This window comes from Physella acuta, unplaced genomic scaffold (assembly GCF_028476545.2).
Source record: "Physella acuta isolate Inbredline_101_S28 unplaced genomic scaffold, ASM2847654v3 ptg000222l, whole genome shotgun sequence".
Classification (NCBI taxonomy): Eukaryota; Metazoa; Mollusca; class Gastropoda; family Physidae; genus Physella; species Physella acuta.
Window position 1 is genome coordinate 206,245 of NW_026731741.1, and position 22,632 is coordinate 228,876.

At 36.2% G+C, this 22,632-nt stretch overlaps 3 protein-coding genes and 1 non-coding gene across 4 annotated transcripts; 1 reads left to right on the forward strand and 3 right to left on the reverse strand.

Annotated features, from left to right (window-relative positions):
* Window positions 1–1,622: 1,622 nt before the first annotated feature.
* LOC131937773 (methyltransferase-like protein 27) lies at window positions 1,623–4,211 on the reverse strand. The gene is made up of 5 exons (XM_059295409.1): window positions 4,098–4,211; window positions 2,769–2,903; window positions 2,329–2,464; window positions 2,060–2,152; window positions 1,623–1,810 (listed from the first exon to the last, which is right to left on the reverse strand). The coding sequence occupies exons 1-5, from the start codon at window positions 4,200–4,202 to the stop codon at window positions 1,623–1,625; spliced, it is 657 nt and encodes a 218-aa protein (XP_059151392.1). The 5' UTR covers window positions 4,203–4,211.
* A 2,414-nt stretch (window positions 4,212–6,625) lies between these two features.
* Window positions 6,626–9,436, reverse strand: LOC131937803 (methyltransferase-like protein 27). Its single transcript, XM_059295449.1, has 6 exons — window positions 9,332–9,436; window positions 8,862–8,997; window positions 8,008–8,142; window positions 7,717–7,849; window positions 7,167–7,259; window positions 6,626–7,027 (listed from the first exon to the last, which is right to left on the reverse strand). The coding sequence occupies exons 2-6, from the start codon at window positions 8,961–8,963 to the stop codon at window positions 6,828–6,830; spliced, it is 663 nt and encodes a 220-aa protein (XP_059151432.1). The 5' UTR covers window positions 8,964–8,997; window positions 9,332–9,436; the 3' UTR covers window positions 6,626–6,827.
* A 3,489-nt stretch (window positions 9,437–12,925) lies between these two features.
* On the reverse strand, window positions 12,926–22,206 carry LOC131937802 (U4/U6.U5 small nuclear ribonucleoprotein 27 kDa protein). The gene is made up of 8 exons (XM_059295448.1): window positions 21,984–22,206; window positions 15,267–15,305; window positions 15,020–15,110; window positions 14,864–14,896; window positions 14,342–14,397; window positions 13,995–14,074; window positions 13,523–13,584; window positions 12,926–13,333 (listed from the first exon to the last, which is right to left on the reverse strand). The coding sequence occupies exons 1-8, from the start codon at window positions 22,021–22,023 to the stop codon at window positions 13,279–13,281; spliced, it is 456 nt and encodes a 151-aa protein (XP_059151431.1). The 5' UTR covers window positions 22,024–22,206; the 3' UTR covers window positions 12,926–13,278.
* Window positions 22,207–22,297: 91 nt separating this feature from the next.
* Window positions 22,298–22,370, forward strand: Trnar-ccu (transfer RNA arginine (anticodon CCU)). The gene has a single exon. It is a non-coding gene; the product is annotated as a tRNA-Arg (tRNA).
* Window positions 22,371–22,632: the final 262 nt, after the last annotated feature.

Below are 22,632 nucleotides of genomic sequence, written 5' to 3' on the forward strand. Positions count from 1 at the left end.
ACTAACTTCACTAATTTATAGGCAGAAGAAAATCATAAAACTTATTATTTTTTTAATTTTTATTTTTTATTAAATATCAAATTAGCGCACATTGTTAGCAGCTCCAGTAATTATGTTATTGACAGAGCCGGCGTTAGGAATACGCGGGGCCTAGGGCCAACCATCTGCGCGGGGCCTTTTCATTATATATATATATATATATATATATATATATATATATATATATATATATATATATGTGTGTGTGTATAAAGGCCTATATAATGTGATGTACACATAATAACACAAATGTTTTGGAGTTTATAAGCTAATGTCAAACTTTCCACTATAATAACAGATTTTTATCTCTCCCATGTATTAACCCAATGTTCGTAGTTTTTTTTTTCCTTTGCTAAGATATTAAATCACTTTTGACAGTTATGTAATTAATACCAAATCACTTAAGAAAATTTAATCACGAATAATTAGGAAAATAAAGTTTACAATACAGCGAACTCGGCCTGATGTATCAAAACAGTATAGACTTCAAAATTTGTTTAGAATTCATACAATATTTTAAAACCAAAAACATTATTGTCTTAATTATTGAACGGGTGAATCCTTAAGGTGACACAACATAACAACAGTTTTAACTTTCTTCCAAAAAATAATAATAAATCACTCTGTTTAATGCCGCCTGATATAGATCCTAAGGCGCCCCCCCCCCCCCCTCGTCGCCCTTCTCCCGCCCCTCTGCACGCAACTGAATGTTACTTTTGTTATACCAAGACAAGTAGGCATACATAGAGAGTATCTTCAAGGCATCTCTTCGGGGCGGGGAAGGGGGGGGGGTGGGGGGGGGGGGGGTGGGGACAAGCCTTCCTCCCCGAAAACGAAATGAAATTTATATAATTTATATAGAAAATATATACTTTTAACAGTGTCCGCCCCCCCCGAAGAAAATCTACCGCCCCCCCCCCCCCCGAAAATTTCAAGTGCCCCTCCCCCCCGGAGAAAAAAGTCTGGAAGAAACACTGTATATATACGACATTATACGACATCTACAATAAGAAAGTCAGGACTAGAGTTCATCAGGTCACTAACTGTCTACTACAGACCCCGTCTGCTCACTAAAAGGACGTCTTCATGGGTCCGCATACAATAGGATATCTCTTTACGTCGTGGGCTAATTCTCGACCGCCATCTCCAGTCAGCTCAGGTCAAATGCCAGGCGACCGTACCCTACACAAAGGGAAGGCGTGACACTATTTTTGTATCGAATTACGGCCTGTCCCAGTTCAGGTGGGACTCACCAACATCAACCGTGGCCTCAGTTATAACAATTAACAACGTCGGCATTCGACCATTTAGTTTTTCCCAACTGAATTCAGCAACAATTTTTTTAAGTTTACAAACTAATTCAGATCACAATGACATTGCTGAAGCGCGGGGCCCCTTTAAGCGCGGGGCCTATGGCGACCGCCCCGTTTGCCACCCCCTAACGCCGGCTCTGGTTATTGACATCTGGCTTGCTTTAAAACTTAAATATGAACACAATACATAACCAAGTATTAAATCGTTGTTTTGTTGACTATGAACACAAAACGCATCTATCTATAATAAATCGTTTTTTTTCCACCTGATTATCTTTTCACCTTAAATATAAAGACAACACCAGGATCGCCCTTGTAGTAGTTGGGCGTCACTGTACGAGATACAGCCACCCATTGTCCTTCCACCTCTAGCTCCTTCATGTGTGGCTCCAGTCTGTCTTTGTACTCCTCAACACCTGTCAGGTCTGCCTCAAGCATGGCTATGAACACGTGACCACCTGTTGAATAATATATTGAAAGACTAAAGAAGGGGCGTGGTCTGATATCCAAAGATGGGGGAGGAGGGGTGAGGATATAAAATGACGCTAATTTTTCACTTTAATAGAAAATTATAGACAATTTAACTTTAAATGTTAGTTTGTTTTCAGCTGAACAAATTAACGAAAAGGGTGTCACTTTTTATATTAATATTTCCAACAGAACATTAAAACTTGTCTGTTCTAGTCATACACAAAGCAAATGAAAACCTGGTTTAGTTAGACTTATCAAGGCATCCAGTCCACTGCATGGGATGTGTCCATTAGCGAACCCACCAGAGACAACTACAGCATCGTAACGGTCTGAAAAGTGTTTACAAAATTATGCATTTCTGTTGACACATCAGAAATTGGGATACTCTCTGTTTTAAGAATTGGGTGGAAGAAACCATAAAGGGATATTATAAATAAAGAGAAGATTATAAGCTTGCTATTAGATGAAAACTTTTTTTTTTTAGAGAAAAAAGTTTTTTGTTTACCAAGTTTAGCTTTTGTCGATTCTTCACCAAGAAAGATCAGGAAAGTTCGATTATATATTGATTTTGATTTAGCCAAGTTCAGCATACTTTCGTTTGGGTCTAAAGCATCAATTTTCCCGAAGCCTTTGCATTTTAACTGTAAAAGTAAGGTAAGCAGGTAACGTAAACACGATTTTAAACATTAAGGGAGACAACTTTAATAAAATACAAGGAACCTGTCTTAAATAAGGAAAAATGGAAGGCGGTTGGCTATTGATCTAAAACCCTGTAAAAATCTATAAACATGAGAATAAAATAAAAATAAAATAATTCACGTAACCAAGAGAAGGACACTAGTATTTTTATTTTTTTAATAAATGGTCTGTCAACGATGGTCTGTTATGACTATGTTTAAAGGCATGTTTTAAAAGGCAACAACAACACAGTTTAAAGGTACTGACCAGACTACCCACCATCCCCGTGCCAGCGGCCACATCTAGAATGTAGAGATTCTTCCTGACTTCTTCATCAGGATAAAACTGGACCATAGCCTCTGATGTAATCAACGGACCTCGGTAATTGTTCTCAGTGACTTCCTTTGGTTGAGAGCAAAATAATCATTGTTAAAGCTGCATGCAATATCTCACTGCAATGCATAGAGAAAGTACGAGGTGTTTTTTTTTTCGATAGTTTCTAATTTCAGAAAAATATGTGGGGCAAAGGTTCTGAGGTTTGGAGACTAGTTTGATGATGCCTGACAACATCTTCTTGACTTCCGTAAGTCCACTGATCCTAATTCCTAGCTGACCCCAGCACGATACAAGCTGATAATTCTTGGAAATGTCGATATTCTGGGAACTGGACATTTCCCTAGGGTCAAATACTCAGCTCCCGCCCCTCCGCCTACCACGTTTTCATGTCACTGATTACGGAGACACCTGGTACAAATTGCAACTGGTAGATGCACGGAGACACCTGGTACAAATTGTAAATGGTAGATGTACGGAGACATGTGGTACAAATTGTAACTGGTAGATGCACGGAGACACCTGGTACAAATTGTAAATGGTAGATGTACGGAGACATGTGGTACAAATTGTAACTGGTAGATGCACGGAGACACCTGGTACAAATTGTAAATGGTAGATGTACGGAGACATGTGGTACAAATTGTAACTGGTAGATGCACGGAGACACCTGGTACAAATTGTAAATGGTAGATGTACGGAGACATGTGGTACAAATTGTAACTGGTAGATGCACGGAGACACTGGTAGACAGCTGTTTGTAAGAACGACTGGATTATAGCGGCTAGCGAGGTGTAGGCTACTTCCTACACCCAAAATGGGTGGATCTCGACATAGTCCGGTAGGACAGTGAAGTCAGGCTAAATATCGAATATTTCAGAAACTGAAACTGGGGGGGGGGGGGTATTGACAAAGGGTAACTTAATTGAGATAATGACACGAAGGGGTAATGTTTTAGACTCCGATATTTTCGATGATGAGTTATGATATGATCAGGATTTCTTCTAGCCATTGTCCTCCGTGGTGTGTGTGTGTGCGTGTGTGTGTGTGTGTTGGGGTTGGAGGGAGGGGGGGGGGGGATAGTAGTTAAGGTAAATATTGTAAATATAAATTTAATTTTTCCCTAGGGAGGCGGTTGGCGTGCTTCACATGGGAGGGGGATATGTACGAAACACTGTGCATAATTAATATATGCTCAAGGCAACTCCAACATTAAAATCACAACAACAAATATTAAAAGTAGCAGATGCTAAACTAAACTACCTTTTCGTATTTCGCATCTTTGGCCCATTCTGAATACATATCATACATTTCCTGCCGAGTGTAGGCCTTTTCTCTGTCTGTTGTTTGATTCGTTTCATGCTGCATCGTTATCAGGCTGTACTTTAATGTATTATTGGATCAAAGTTTAAAAACAAATAGAAAGCAAGGTACATGTTTTCTTTCAGAAATTCGTCATTGTATGTGTTGTATAATTTATCAGTGAAAATATTAATTTTTACATTTTAAAATATTTTATACACAATATGTATATACTAACAAAATACATACACCAACATATGTATATACTAACAAAATACATACACCAACATATGTATATTAAATAGTCTGGTCAATAATTACAAAATAATAATTAATAATTGTTTTTATCCGATATTAAATTTTGTTTAGTATGAGTAATATAATAGAAACAAAAATATTTTGTAACTATGTTTGATTGTAATACAAGTTACATTTTAGTCTTAAAATAAGATAAAAAATATAACCCTTATTATATATATATATATATATATATATATATATATATATATATATATATATATATATATATATATATATATATATGTTACCTAAAACCAAAAATTAAATGTAAAAATAATGTCGCTTACATCGGTAAGACACAATACTGTGTATCAAACATAATGTCACTTACATGGGCATTGAAACTGTATTAGGTACAAAATAGTTCACGAGGAAGACGACATGTGCCACCGTAGGACTTATCCCATGGTTCATTGCCCTAGTTATTTATATAGAATTTAGCTCCCTGTCCAAAATTTCCAAAAATATGCAAGACCTGCTTGCTTGAATAACTAGTACCAATACTTGACCCCTTTGAATAAGCCTGAATGGTTGTCGTTATCAGCGATGCGTGTCATTTTGGAAACGTGGGCACGGCTAATGTAAAAGAATTGAGTAGTTGAAGTAGAGCAGACGAGTTATTGTTAAAATTTACATAACGAAATTTCCATCCGTTGCCCTACTGTTTTCATAATATTAACCATTTGTGACATGAGTATTGGAAGCAAAGGCGTAGCGAGGGCAGGGGTGACACAATTTAGGGGGTGACACCAAAGCAAACAATTGCAAAACGTACAGAAGAAAAATGTTTTTTTTTTGCTAGTTCCATTAATGATTAAAAAAAAGTTAAGTAGTATTTTAAAAAAATACAAATCGACTATTATTACATGAGGGTGGGGGTGACAACATGAAGTAAACGTACCAACTATAAAGAAAACAATGCTACATCCAACTGTATTATCAAAATTATAGGCCGACACACACACACAAGCATATATATATATATATATATATATATATATATATATATATATATATATATATATATATATATATATATTTCTTTGGGTGGGGGGAGAGACCGCGAAATGCCGCACCGGGTGACACCCGACCTAGCAACGCCACTGAGTAAAAGATTACATGAACTTAAAAAAGAATGCTGGCAGGGCTTCACGAATTTGTTTGTTTGCTCCCACTTTAAACCTGGACCCAACTTTGATTCTCGACCCTACCCTACCAGCCCTAATGTTGACAAAACCGGCTGAAAGTAAAATCTCTGTACCGTGTCGTATTGCTCAGTCAGCTGTCTAACAACACGTTTTGGCCTACGGACATTCATTATAGGAAACAGACCATGACGGGTCTGTTATTGTCGTTTTTAAATTACTGACACATTGGTCCCGTTCTCTCACCCCCCTCCCCCCCCCCCCCTCTACACTTACCTCACCACATTCGTTTTTACAGCTGTCGTCTTTTGTTTAATGCTGTGGGGTGAATACAATATTAGGAAGGGTTTTTCTTCAATTAAATTTCTTTCAAGTATTCTATTCAGGGTTGAAGCATATTAACCACAGTAAGAGTCTTACACATGCAAATGTATGATAAACAGTAGTCTGACGCTGGGCGTCCTCAAGGCCTTGGGTGAGATATAGTAGACCTATATTATTCTATATGTTACCATTGCGTGCGCCATGATTCTGGACATATTTTAGATAAACCTGTGTGTGCGCTTCTTTTCCAATCATTGTAATCTAAAGTGAAGCATGTTCCTTTTAGGATGTAGGGTAAAATCCCATGCCACAGTAGATATCTTATTTAAAAAAAAAAAAAAAACAACCTAAAAAAACAGTCCACTGGTTCAATTAGCTTAGAGGCCCGACATAAATCAGTGTGTGTAAATCTTCAGCTGAGCGTCCCTGAGTCAACCCAGCTCTAGTGAGTACCTAACTCACATTAGATAAAGTAAAGGTGGTTGAGCATAGTGATGACCACACTATCTCCTTACATCCCGTGGTCACAAAAACAGATGAACTCTACTTTACTTGCCCAATGGATCATCAGTTTCGAAAAAAGAACTTTAGCCTATATGATTCATGCCGACCCTAGATATAAAATTGATTTCGCTTCATATCAAATGATGTGTTAATAACAGTTATGAATTTATTGTAAATCAATTAAAGTGTAACACAAGGCAATCTTTACATTGTTTAATACACCATTGCTAAGCAAATAAACTAATTTAAAAGAGGAGAGACTAATGATGATAGCAATACAAATGTACAAGCTAGTGGACCCGTTCTTCGCACGGGTGACAAACACTTTTTAAATCCACATATTTCTCCAACCCTAATTACAACAATAAACGAGACATGTTATCACTAAAAATAATTGTAGACTGGCAATGCTCTGTGTTTAGACAACTGATTTGCTTTTAACTTTAAATACCAACACGACTCCGGCTTTACCAAAATAGTAATTTGGCCTCACTGTTCGAGACTTGGCTTCCCATTTTCCTTCCAATTCTAATTCTTTTATTCTTAGCTCAAGTTGGCCAGGGTACTCCCCAGCAAATTTCAGATCATGCTCGAGTATTACTATGATCACATAACCACCTGTTGGATATGAGAGACGAAATCTACATATATAAATAATTTAAATTAAACTAAATTGAATATACCTATACGTAGGCATAGATTTACACCTGGTTTTAATATAAAAAAATATATCCAAAGTAATAAGCGAGTGTTCTACCTGGTGTAGCTAGACGTATGAGTTCATCTAATCCTCCGCATGATATATGTCCATGTCCCATCCCACCACATACAACTACCACATCATAAAAGTCTAAAAATATTTGAAAGTTGCGTTATGACGTAGACGGCAACATGTAAGGCAAGGCGCTGTCTCGTTATGTCAAGTAGGGTAAGCTGACTCACCCGGGGAAAAACATAATTATAAGGCGCTTACACACACACACTCACACACACACACACATACATACATACATACATACATACATACATACATACATACATACATACATACATACATACATACATACATACATACATACATACATACATACATACATACATACATACATACATACATACATACATACATACATACATACATACATACATACATACATACATACATATATATATATATATATATATATATATATATATATATATATATATATATATATATATATATATATATATATATTATATATATATATATATATATATATATATATATATAAATTTGAGGATATAAGTAAAACAATTATTGTTACCAGATTGAATATTGGACGAATCTTCAAGCCTATTCTGGAAAGTTTGAGTGTAAACGGCTTTTAATTTAGCCAGGTTTAGCATATTTTCACTTGGCTCCAAAGCATCAATTTTTACGAAGCCTTTGCGTTTTAACTGTGATAATAAAAGAAAAGAATTATTTTCGTTTTTAGAACTAATTTTTAAAAATGGTAAAAACTAAATCAAAATTAAAATGCAAGTGGATTTGAGGTTGTCCAAAATTTTAAACATTTCAATCTTAAATTTGTGGAGCAATTTAATTTGGCACTGACCTGACTACCAACCAACCCAGTGCCAGCGGCGACATCTAGAATGTAGAGATTCTTCCTGACATCTTCATCAGGAAACAACTCAGCCATGGTCTCTGCTGTAATCAACGGGCCTCGGTAGTTTTCTTCTCCCAGGTCCTTGGGTTACAAAAAATAGTTTTTATTTTTTCAATTTTTTTTTACATAATTATATTGATAGTCGCTTTTTGTTTTGTTTGTGTGTATGTATGTGTGTGTTTGTGTGTGTTTGTGTGTATGTATGTGTGTGTTTGTGTGTGTTTGTGTGTATGTATGTGTGTGTTTGTGTGTGTGTTTGTTTGTGTGTTTGTGTCGAAATGTGTATATATCGAGTTAGGGGGTCGGGGGTCATCCATAAATGACGTCACGCTTTTTTGACGATTTTTACCTCCCCCCTCCCCTCCGTCACACACCGTTACAAAATTATGGACCCCCCTCCCCCCTCTCCGAGTGTGACGTCATTTATGGACGACCCCTCGACCCTCATATTGCCGTTACAGAGTGTGAAATTATTCAATCAGTTTCATCTCTATTTACTTTGTATATAAAGAAGGAATGATCTATAATAAACTTTCTCGGATATACTTATATAGCACTACGGGGGAAAGCATCTTTCAGGCATCTCTTCGGGGCCCGGGGCGGGGGGGGGGGGGGGTGATGTTCCCCAGTAGCACGTCTACCGCCTCCCACCCAACACCCACCCCGAACGAAATAAAAGAAAACCGTCTGAAAGAAACACTGGTTGTCTGTCAAATCCATTAGCTATTATGGAAAACATAAACATTCTCTGTAACGTCCAGGATAAGACCAACATACAAATAAAGGTAGCATGAGGGAACCTGATCGTACTGATCCCATTTTGAATATATTGTGTGCACTTCTTCCTTGGAATAAACCTTTTTACTGTGTAAAAATTCGTTGATGATTGTTTCTTGTGCCATTGTCTTCTGATTTTTTTTGTCACTTAGAGTGGACCTATAATAAGAAAAAAGTTGTTAGCAAAACAGTCTTAGCTTTCTACAAATTTTAAATTAAAAAAGAGTTGACGGAACGCCTATATATATATATATATATATATATATATATATATATATATATATATATATATATATATATATATATATATATATATATATATATGTGTGTGTGTGTGCGTACCTGTGTCTCTTAATATAACCTAACCGACACTTCAAAGATGGGCAGTGTACATCTAATACCTAATTCTAACATAACATTAAAAAGAAATATCAACTAAACAAAAAGTGGAGTAGAATAATATTTATTAAAGTAAAGCATTTATCATACATACCACTACGATCATAAGACAGCCAAAAGGCGATTCGTAATACTCCGATACAACGTTGTGTCCTTTATGTCGAGTTACTGCATGTATCCTACACTATTGCAGTTATAGCCCAATGGTTCATTTCATGGTGTGTAGGACACGCTAGAATACCGTGTTCATTTCTCTACCACAAATACAGGCAATGCTGGTATAGGCGACATAACATAAAAATGGCTAGATATAAATGGTTATGCTGATATAAGCGACGTAACAAAACAAAAATAGAGTGGTATTACGACAGGAATGTGTTGATGTGGTTAGATAAATCAGTGCCCAACTTTTAAGGTAGAGTGGAGACGGGTGGAGGGGGTGGGTGCGGAAGGATGGGCGGTCTAGATTTCTATTTTTTTAAAATGAAAGGCGGAAGACATAACTAATTTTCCCAAGCAGCGTTTCTTTCAGACTTTTTCTCCGGGGCCACATAATGGCTTATAGGGCCTTAACACCAGAGTTTCTTTCAGGCATCTCCAGAGACGTAGCGACCCTTCCCGGCGCCCGGGGACATACTTTCAGTTTGGCGCCCCCCTCGGGAGCAAATTTTCGATTTGCACCCGCCCTCAAACTTTCGATTTGCACCCCCCCTCGAACTTTTTATTTGCACCCCCACCCTCAAACTTTCGATTTGCACACCCCCCTCGAACTTTTCATTTGCACCCCCCCTCAAACTTTCAATTTGGCGCCCCCCCCTAAGGTCGGCGCCCGGGGACATATGTCCCCCCCCCCCCCGCTACGCCTCTGGGCATCTCGCACGTCTACCATCTCTCACCCCCTTCTTCCCGAATGAAATGGAGTTAGAATTACCACCCCGCCCCCACACCGAAGTTGCCCCCGGAGAAAAAAGTCTGAAAGAAACACTGATGAAATAAACACTGCTTAACAGGTCTAAATCTGGTGCCTGATGCAGTAGCGTAGCGAGGGGGGGGGGGGGGGGCGGGGGGGACATATGTCCCCGGGCGCCGACCTTAGGGGGCGCCAAAAAGGGTTGGAAAAATAAATTGAAAGGCTGAGGGGGTGGAAAACGAAAGTTTGAGGGGGAGGGGTGCAAATCGAAATCTCGAGGGGGGTGGGGTGCAAATCGAAATCTCGAGGGGGGGGGGGTGCAAATCGAACGTTTGAGGGGGGGGGCGCAAATCGAAATCTTGAGGGGGGGGGTGCAAATCGAAAAGTTTGTCCCCGGGCGCCGGGAAGGGTCGCTACGCCTCTGGCCTGATGTATAAGATATATTTTACCAATTTTATGTCAGTAATCTAGTTATGATTATTAGTGACTAGTTTTGATTAAATATAAAATTAGTAGCCTACCCGGTGCCAAAGTTCGGCGAAATTCTCGAAGGGCGGTATATTTCAATAACCATTCTTCGTTGTAAAGAGATCCCACCTGATGTGCATTAAAGCAAATGATGCAATTAATTGGCGGCGTGCATTTGATTGCTTATATGCTGCAATGTATCTATTTGTAAAGCCACTAGGCCTGCTTAATGAGACGGTCCCTAAAAACTGCCTGTGACCATGGTAGGCCTACACCCCGCCGACTGTTGCTACTGGGTCGAGACGATATTTCGCCAACTCACTTGATTTGTGGTTACTTAAAAAAACAACATTCAAGCCACTACCCCCATCTCTTTTGAAAGACTCCGTGACATTTTAAAAATTTCCCCAACTCTTCCTCTTATTATGTTAAGTCTACTCCAGCCTGTCTTCTTCTTCTTCTTCTTCTTCTTCGTTCTTAATTATTAGTGTTGAAGGTGATCGAGAATTATCTGCCAGTGCGTTTGAACTCGAGACTTTGTTCAAATTTATCAACCATGAGCTTTTTGCCGACTCGACCACGCCTCCAACACAATTAAGCGTTACGTGTCAACTGGTTATGCGCCATTGAGGCCATTGACTCCGATTTCAGCCTGCTTTTCTTTTTGGATTTGCTTCCATAGCCTTTGTCCAACCAAGAACAAACTACAAGGCAGCAGTTGTTTAATTTTGGAGTAGTCTCTCCTAGAAGAGTGGCTGTCCCCAGCTAACGAGCCTCATCTGCCCGGGGGTTCGTACTCGAGACTTTTCGGTTTAGCAACCATGAGCTTTACCAACTCGACCACGCCGACCCCAACCAGCCTGTCTAATTGTGTTAATAACTGTATTTCTGATGATGTGCCCTATTCATCTCCACTTCCTTTTCTTTATTTAGTTCTCCACTTATGCCTGTCTGTTTAAGTCCCAGAGCCGAAGATTACAAATTTTGTTTGGTCAATTATACTTTCAACGCGGATTCCATTCCGTTATTGTTTCCTGGAGTTGGTTTATGAATTGTTAGAATGTGCGTAGAGAATCACCAGTCATCTGGTTATGAGCCAGAGTGGATCAATAAAATACGACCACTTTTGTGTTATCAAAAAATGACACTAACACTTAAAAGTACATATCTATAAAATAAAGATAAATATTTATATTGCTGTAGTTTAAAAAAAAATAACCTATACAGTTAGGAGGGGGTAGGGCCTATTTATCTTGAAGCATGTTGTCAAAGTAATTTCCTTTGATTAACAAAATTGTAGTTATGTATTCACTGAAATATTTTTTGTCATTATCATCTCATTTTCATCGCCAGTACCATCATGTTGCTCTGTAATGATCCACTAAATTACAGGTGCGCCCCATGTCTTGGACAGAGAAGGGAAAATATGATGACATTGCATTCTTTACTAGCATGATGGGAGGTGTTTGCTAACCAGACAGTGTGGGGGGGGGGGGGGGGGATGTCCCGATATCCCAGGGAGCTTGGTTGATTACATGTGACTTTAAACAGTATCAAGCAAAAGTTGTTCAGTTGAGGCATGTGCATAAGGAAAGCTGGAATAATACCATTGGGTGCTCGGGTTTAAAAAACCAGATCAACAAGGTAAATTTAAATTTATTCTATTTTAAATGTAAAGTGAAGTTCCATGAAATTAACAAAACAATTTTTAATGAAACCTATTTTGTATTATTTTAAGATTTCTCCAAATTTTTTTATCAGCCTCTTCCTTTAATAAGGATAAACTATCCAGTCTGTCATTTCACTGCACTGATTTAATTTTTAATGAATTTAACAGGGAAAATTATTGCTTGGAACTTTCCAAAATAACTTATACAATTTTTCCACTGGCTGAAACCATGTGGTAGCTACACCATAGAAAAAAACAAACTGAATTGATCTTGACTTAAGTCGATAGCACTTAGCACTTTCTAACAACTAGATTTATAAGTGAGTTGCACAGGGCACATTTCTAGCAAGTTTGTATTTTTCTAATACATACAATCTATGCATAGTTAAGAAATATTGTGTCCCAATAAATATTATTGTTAAAACGTTGGTAGTGCTCTATCCCTTATTACCCTGAGAATGTGCTAGTGGTTAATCCTGCCCCTGTGTGACTTAAGCCTTGTAACTTGTAGTGACAGTGTATGTAACTTTGGAAAATCACACTGGTATTTAATTTATTAGTCATCCACAACTTCACATGATTTCTACAAGAGCTTTAATAAAAGTTCATAGATTTTAACACACATTAACAAAACACAAAAATAGAGATTACAGACATCATTTATTCATACACAGTGTAAAAAAAATAATATTCAATCAATCTTGACTCAAGAAAAAAAAATACATAAGAACTGTTAAACAGCAGTGATTTACTGCATTAAAAAAATATCAAATTAATCTAATCAGTACCTTTTGAAAATTTAGACTGCACAGCTATTTGTAATTGTAGGCCCTACAGATGAATCTTTCCTGAAAATTAATTATTCTAAAATTGTAAAACAGATACCCAAAGACGATCTAAATAAAAACAATTACCAACTTTACTTTGAGTGACAAGATATGATGAGTCTTACTGGAAAAAATATTTACAGGTGAAAATTACAATTTATTTTACATTAAGCTACAAAATCCAATGGTCGATTGAATCCTCCTCTTCTGTTCATGTATTGCCTGCAAAGAAAAGTATATAACAAAATGTATTTTCCTGATCAAAACTAGACGGTTACATAATTTAAACAATACAAGTCATAATCATATTTCACCAACATTTTGAGCACAATTAACTTTTTAGATATATTTTGCAAAAAAAATATCAATTTTAATGACAGTAACTATTTGAAACAAACAGAAGTATCTTACCTGTAGCGTCTCTTTCTTTGTAAATTCACAGCTGAAACATCATTGCCAACAACTTTTTTTCCCTGATTAAAATAGAATTAGTGGAAAATAAAGTTTTGTATAAAGCTTTTATTAAAAAATGTATGGGTGCTTCAAATATTTTAAAGCTCTATTGTAAGTTTGGTATTGGATATAGGTTTTTCTTATTACTTATTCCCATTCGTGCATCATGCTTAAAAACACCCTATAGACAAATTACACTAATCACAGAATATTGTAAGCACAAAATTGTATGACTTCGCAACTTTAATGCAACTAAGGGCCAACATGGATGTTGAGGGTAAGCTTCAATGCATGGTTCAACTCCAATTTTATTCCTAGAATCTTCACTACGGAGTTTGTAATGTCAAGCACTATAGTAATAGATTAATACACCATAAAACACTCAATGGTTTTTAAACTAATATATTGTGTTAAAAAAAATAAAACCTACCTTAGTAGAATCAAATGTAGAAAAACCCATAAGTTTCATCATGTTTAGCTGCTCTTCATCAAGCCCATCAAGTTTACTGTCTGTAGATTTAAAAAGTCATCTAAACAACAAACATTTACAAGAAAATATTTTTTTAAGGCCTAATTATACCTTAATCAAACAGTCAATAAACATTCTTGGTTTTTATAGAATTTGTGAAATTATGCATCTACAGAACATCTATCTTGGATAAATAAATTATGCCTCAAAAACAATTTGTTAAAGAAATCAATGTATAAAAATAAGATAAATATTTTTCTTCACCCACAAGACAAAATGAATGCCCAAAAAACTCATAGGTTACTTACTGTCGACAGAAGATTTCTCAATGTCTATTACTTTAGGATCAATTTTTTCTGGATCTCTTGAAATTCATGAAAATATGCAATGAAATAAAAAAGTTAATTTTAGTACATAATTGAATTTTAAAAACTATAATTAGAGGTGTAATCATAGTGACAGCTTGCTTAGATAGATGCACACATTTTCAACAATTATTTTATAAACTTAAATGCTGTCAGGAGACAATATTTTGAGCTTGAACTCAAGGTAAAACCCAATATATTATAGTTGCCTATGAATGAAGAAATTCAGGTAGATTTCTTTCTCTGAACTCAGCATACTACTGGATAGAATGCCCAGCTGAATTTACTTTCCACAACTCTCAAGTCCCCATCTGGGCTAGGTAGATTCAAGAACATCCTAAAGACTCATGCCAGTAACTGACCTTTGTGCATTTATCTCAGCTAATATTAAAACCTATTGTTTAATAATCCAGTAACAAATCTGTCTTAGAAGATTAGTTATTTAAGTTATATGAAAATACTTACATATCTTTAATTTTTTTAGGAGGGGTTATTGACCTGAAATAAATCAATGATGGCAAGAAGTTAAAAACAAACTGATATTGTACAGAACCCCCTAGAAGTAAAAATAACATGTGCAACTATTTTTTTTAATAGAAAGGTAAAAAGCGACCAAGTCACCTTTTCCTAGGAGAAATGGATCTAGACCTGTGTCTTGGTGGAGGTGAAGGCCTATGTCTTGGTGATCGTGATCTACTTCTCTTCTTTCGGTCTAAAAGAAAAGAGATTCAAAAAGTTAAAATTTTTGACAAAATGAATCACGTTGAATTAACCCATTTATCTGCATGTATTGTTAAATTTTATTAAGATTTTCATAAGAAGATGAACATATTAACATGGCTATTATAATAAACAATGCTGTACTCACGCCGCCTTTCTCTAGAACGAGACCTTGATCTTCTCCTATCTGGGGAAAGAAAAGTATCAATGTAGCAAGTTTGTGGTTATGGTGGTAACACCTTGTTTAAACTGAGCCAAACACTTGTCAGTAGCAGGATTGCAAAACTAAGTTTTTCTAGCGCTAGAAGGTTATAAAACGTCAAAACTTGTCAACTTCTCAATGCCTGCCTAGATCTATTAGTAATTTCTAATATTGCTGACCCGGGGGTGGACCCTGTTGCTGGGACAAAAAATCTTTTTCTGAATAGTCACTTCGAAAAATATATTCTAGGGCTAAATCTAGGGCTAGGCGGCTAGCTAGGGCCTACACTTTACTCTTTTTTTAAAAAGCCAAGCCCAAACTTTATGAATGAAAACATTGGGTAATCTATAGTTTTAGGTACGTAAAATCGCCTGCGTCTAGTAATGTACGAAAAAGTTACCTCATTGTCAAGGCTTTAGTAGAAATATATTGTGATATATTTGTGTCAAATATGATAGATAAATGAATAATAAACCTAAATCAATGGCTAAATATATTAATATAGGCAAGAAATTAACTTTAAACAGCAGTGTTTGCGAGCAGGATAATCCTGCTCGCAAACACTGCTGAGGATTTGCTATATAAAAAGCGGCCATCTGTAAGTTAAGAGTGGCTTCCCCTGAATCTTGCGCTATAAGCTTACAATAAAAAAAATAAACATGATGGCTGCTATAGTAAATGAGCATGGTTGCATCTGTTGGAAACATCGATAGTCTTCATTTATAACTGAAAAGTTTTAATTCAGTTGTTTAAAAACAGGTACATAGTAAATAAAACAATGAAACATTTTTGTATTTTTCAAAATATAAATCCTCCTCAAAATGTGAAATAATTATTAAAATGTAAGGAGTCACCTGTTTTTCACATTACTAGTCTCGGGCGATTTTACGTAGCCTACCTAAATAAAACGATAGATTACCAAACAATAGGCCTTTCGGTTCAACGCTTCCGGGTTTGTCATTTTCGTGGCATCTCACGGCTCATGCGCTTACTAAAAATGGCGACCAGTTTCGCTTTCACTAAACGGTAGAGGGATAAAACTAATAATTACGAGGCCATCGTTAATTTTAGACATCGGAACTATCCGTTTCTATTTCAGTCTGTTATTTAAGAATTCCCAGATCTACTTTTGACCTAATTTTTTGGTTTGTCTCGCAGGCGACGCGTTAGTGAAAATAGCTCTATGAATTCTTGTCTTTTATATCAAATAACTCTTACATATCGCTTCACGACGCAAACCAGCTTATGTCAGATGTAAACTTTAAAGTATTAATTTTACACATATTACAATTAACTGGTAATAATTTATTGTGTTAATGATATATGTGCGTGGGAAAACGATCACCCCCCCCCCCCCAATAATGCCATTTTATTATAATCTTGTTTAGTGAAAACGAGGCGCGGGAAAATGTGTGCTGCGCAAGAATCCAATCATTTGGCTAGATTTATGACTTTTTTTTTATGTCACACCTAAAAATAGAATGTTTACCCTTTCTTTATTGATGATCGTTTTTATTATTTTTTAAATTGAAAGTATGAATTATTAGTTAGATTGCAGGTTTTGTAACTTGGTATACTTACCATTTATCAATTTTAAAAGCATAGCATCCTAATTGTGAACAAATATAGTCATAAAACACAGAAACATTAAGTTATAATTGCGATGTGCCACACCCCCTCAAGAAAACACGTGTTTATTAAGCTGTTTATCTCACTTTACAACAGTAATTAAGATTAATTTTCAAATTTTTATCACTTATTGGGTAAGATTAAGCACATGTTTACTAAAAATAAAAAAAAAGACAAAAGCAAATTCTGTTTTAATGAAGGTCACGGGTAAAGTTTTTTTTCCTTCTGTCAAGTTCAGTGGAGGGCGGCGCCACAGACTGACCTGACTATGGAATTTTTTTTCAGTAATAATGACTTTACACAGAAAGTTAAAATATGCTAAATTAGCTTAGTTTACTAGTGTTCTAGAGTGGCCGTCCGATCTGCACCATGCACAACGCTGCGATCGCACTCACGTTAAGTCACGTTTTCGGCTATAGCTACTTTATTTTAATGTTTTATGCAAAACCGCAGTGTTTGGCACGTCATATTTTCATTTCTGAACACTTCTATGTATAGTTCATGCTATTTCGTTTTTCTGAAAATTGATTATAATTTTTTAAAAATTGCATGATACACATTTTCTCCTTTCACACTCTCCCGGATGTACCGACAGAGTTCGGGATTAGCTTCAGAACTTGAACCAATCAACAGTTAGATAAAATGTAACGCTAAAAATAGCTTCTAGATACATACAGCTAACTGTACATGTCAAGGTTGATGGGGTTTTCTCTTCTAAAATTAGAAAAAAGGGGTGATTACATGATTTTTGGTCCCTATTGGTTTTCCCACCCAGACTGCGCTCACAACTCAGAATATTGCTTATTAAATAGGAATTTGGTTTAAAACGTTAATTAGATCACTGGAAGGATGGGGAAAAGCATGACCTAGTTTGCCATAAGGTTCTTTGGACCTGACAGGCTTAGCGGGAGTCATGTGACCAGGCAAGCTTCCAGGTAGGATAAGTGGGTCACGTGACTTGCTCGGCATAATAGGTAGGCTGAATAAGGATCATTGAAATATTTAAAGATACTTATAACACAGTATACACATAAAATATGCAGCATATAATGGTTATTTTATTTGTTTAATTAACTTTTAACAGACTCTAAATAGTCTAAATGAATAAAATAAGCCCTGAGCACAATCTGGATCGATCTGGGTCAAGTAAGCGCAAGTGACTGCAAGAAGGATACAAAAAAAAAAGTGATTGCCGAGGTGGTTCACCTCCATAATTTGAATTATCTCCAATGCTATGCGTAGGAATACAATATGACTCATACCTAATATAGTAGAATGGATGTAGACTTACAGGATACTTTCGGTTTGTTTGTATGTGAAACGGTCATTAAATAGTGCCTAATGGAAATTGGGAGTTCCGCTAACGAGTGCAAAAACATTTTTAATAAAAAAATCATTCTGTAATTCTAATAAAAAAGCCTACCAAACAATGAAACATTAAACATTGAAATGCTCAGGCTCAAAAAAATTAAAAAAAAAATCGGGCAGTCCTGATATCTAGTTTTCTGGAAATTACCAGATCTACATTTCTAGATCGATCTAAAAAAATTCTAGTTCTAGATCTAGGCTAATTAGGTAATCTATCGTTTTAGCGTAATCAATTCGGCTGAGATAGTAATGTGCGGGAGAGGTAACTGATGAATATATTTGTTTAAATAAGTTTATTTAAGTCAAATTTTACAAAATATTACAGATAATTGATTTAAAATAACAATCAGTGACCAAAACAATTTAAATAACATGAAACTAACTTTAAACTAGGTGTTCGAGATAAATATTAGTAGAAAAAAACAGCGGCCATCTTTCCAAATAAAATTTAGAGTAGTTTCCCTTGATGAAAATGTCTATTCGTATGTATATTGTGTTGATTTTGTTGTTTAATATACATCCCTGAAGAATATATTCGTTTTCGTTAGAAATTGTGATTAAGAGTTCGGGTATAGTAGAACTGCGATATGATATTAAATCATCATCTTGTTTTTAGCAACTATTGGGTGAGAGGGCAATCGTCAGGAAAAGTATGACGTCATTTATGGGCGACCCATTTAATTAAGCCTAGTCGTTTATTTTGTCTATAGACATTAGTCTTAGGCCTACACTTTTTCTAAATTAAGATTATTGTGTTTTTTAAAATATGTTCAAATTTTTATTAGTTACATTTGAATACCACATGGTTTTTTTTTCTTTGTCTTCTGCTGTCATCAGTTTTTGATTTCTTCAGTAGTCAATGTTTACCCCTCCCCACCATCCATTATTACAACAACAAAAAACACCCACTATATATGTCATAGCGTAGATATATAGAATTAGACTAGACGAGTACAGGTTACTAAGGACGGTACGAACTTGACGGTAGACGATTTGGTGCGAGAGTATTATGCGCGTGTTCAATAAAATATGTGTGGCGTGAGTGTGACGTGAGCATGGTGCGACAATGTACCGATGACGTAAGACGCAGCAGTGAAGTTAGTTGGGGGTTAGATATAGTAGAAGACGGACGTATTTTGTTTTTGATATTGTGCAAATGACCTATAAGTGTGTGTTAATAAAGTTCATGTTATTTCATAAACGAAATTGTTGACATTGTTAATTAGTGTCTGCGGAACATAAGAGTGATTCCCGTCCTCCTCACGAGTATAATAGTTGCCGTATGAATAGTAGTAGATCAGAATATATTGAGAATTATATATAACCCCCCCCCCCCCCATCACAATATAGTGATATCTCCCTCTAGAAAAAAAAAACTAGATCAACCTACAGTTCGTAGGAAAATTAGAATCTATTACTTATTCGTCTGTTAAAAAAAAAAAGAAATACGTCATTTTTTTCTCAACCACGCCGTTTCATCCCCCACTAAGCACAACGTCACAAAGTTCGCGGCGCGCGTGACGTCATTTGTCATTAGGCTAATGTTTAAGAAAGAGATACAGCGTAATTAAAAAAAATCGAAACAGGCACTAAATGACTATGGCGATGAGACTTTAGCGACATTTAGCCTGACGAATAGATCTAAATGACTTTAGTTCGGTGAATTATATTGGTGTTTAATTTATTACAGTGGCATGATGTTCTCCCTCTACTATACAAATTCACGTGCTTTTAATTTCTGCAACCTGCTGCCCTGAGACGTTCGGCTCTAAAATGCCCTTGACACAACGGCTTCGGTAACTGCATTTAGGCTCCCGGTCCCACCTATAAACGTCTGTCCATTAAGCTCCACGCAAAACGTGTGATTAATATGTGGACATAAGCGGCGCTAGTGGTGGTGTCAACAGGGGCCAAGCTCAGGTCTTAAGCTAAAGGTGCTCCGCACTTCATAAAAGACAAAATTGATGTTCATATATCGTCGGACTCTGGCGTTTTGCCGACGGCCGTACTCCTAATGCACAGTCTTAGAGGCTGTCCACTGCTAACACTATTTTATGTTAAATTCAAGCCTATACTGAGCTGTGGCTTTACATTAGCTCAGTGGCGTAGCGAGGTCGAGTGTTACCCGGTGCGGCACTTAATGGTGTCACCCCCCCCCCCCCAGAGGCGACAAACTTTCAATTTTCGATTTGTCCCATTTTACCTGCTAGTCAATAATTGTCATGGACTCTTGTCGAATATTGTTGCCATGAGCTACTTGGTTTGAGCCTTGTTGTCAGAAGTTATTTCATTTGGAGTCAATATAGTGCGGCCTATTTTCGTCGGTAGGCATTTAGTGGCGGGCCCTTTTTGGCGGGGATGATGTGCTGAGGTTGTTTAACACCGCTTAGGACAACAGGCATGCAATAGTTATGATCATTCGTTATGAACAAATGTATGCATGAAAACGAACGCTTTATGTTCCTCATTTTCATTGAGCACAGCTTTATAGAAGATTCCAAAATAGACGTCACACATCCCCCCCCCCCCCCCCGACCACCCTGCGTAAGTTGACGTCACATTAGCATAGCATCGTTTATGGACAACCCCATATAAATAATATAACTCATTTTGGGTATTTGGTATCAACATTTTGACAACAAAGGTTATTCAAAATGTATATAGGACTTGACATCTACCATAAATGACATCGCACACTTAAGGGGTGGAGTAACTGGTTTTGAGACGACGTTTTACGCGGGAAGTGGGAGGGGTAAGAAACGTGAGACGTTAAGTATTTCGCCTAATACAAAAATGCTGAAAATATCTTTTTCATTAGAATTATGGCTTGACTTTTTAATAGACAGGGCAAAAAGGTAATTTTCGACAATACGACTATTTCGTGACGGCGAAAATGGGGGGGGGGGGTTAAGGTAAGAGAGGTCAAAAAACGGGACGTCATTTATGATTAAATCACTAATTAAATGAAAAAAGCATGAACATATTAAATGAAAATAGCAAACAAACAATAACACAAACAATAAGAATTAACTCAAACTAATATTTAAATAAACATTAGATATGTAGTGGTAGCTCTATTAAAAAAGGGAGTAGCCTATCTTAATGTATAAAAATTGCATCTCATAATAATAATTCTAGAACAGATGTTTATTGTCAGTCAATTAAATTGTTTAAAGGGCAGAATAAAAAAAAAACGCATGCTTTGTATTTAAACACAAGACTAACGTATTTAATAGCAAACATCAATACAGTTCCATACAAATAGAAATTAAAGGGAAATGACTCAAAATAATATTTTCTTAAGATGGCCGCTGTTTTTAATAGCAAATTTAGTATCTGGAACATCGCTGTTAAACCTTAATTTCATGACATTTTTATTGATTTAACCCTTAGGCCTAAATGTGGTTTAATATTCAATTATCTTTAGTAGGCCTATTTAGTATTTAAGTAGAATATCATTATGCAAACATTTATTCATATTTATTATTTAAGCCATATTTATTAGTTACCTTATCCCTACATTACTAGTGACGGCCGAATTGATTACGCTAAAACGATAGATTGCCGGCTAATTATTAATTAATAGGCCTAAAATAACTAGATCTAGATCTAAAATAAATTAATTTCACTTCTCTGCTTTTCACAGCTTTCGGTCGGCTGGCCTACCTCGTTTACTAGGCGGTGATCTGCTTCGGCTTCTAGGCATCTTGGAAGTTTACAAATGTATTATTAGAATCAAGTCTACAACTAAAATCTGTTTTGATGAGTTCTGTTATGATTGGTACAAAGTTCTGATGAAGAAATTACAGTGGTAGCGGATCTAGAATTTCTAAATCTAAATATTTTATCAACACATTCGTAAACTAAACGTAAACAGGGTAGCTAACTCTAAAAACAAAGTAATGCCTAAAACTTACTTCCGTTTGGATGATCAACAAAAAATTAACAATATGTTTTAAAATGTGTCTCACAGATGCAACGCCTCCGTGGCCTAATGGATAAGGCATCGGCCTCCTAAGCCGGGGATTGCGGGTTCGAGTCCCGTCGGAGGTGCAATTCTTTTTCCGTATTTTATAATTTTTTTTGTCCGCATAATCTAGTGTTTCAACAATTTAAAGAAAAATGTTTAATGGTAATTACTTATTTATATAAACAAAAGTTGATACTTATTTTCGCGAATTTAGCCTATTATTTTGTTATTGATAAATGGTTTTGCTACTATTTGGATTAAGAAGATACATTTGTGGCTGCATAGATCCAGATCTATATTTCTATCAATTGTTGTTCTTTTTTTCTTTTTATTTGCAATTAATAT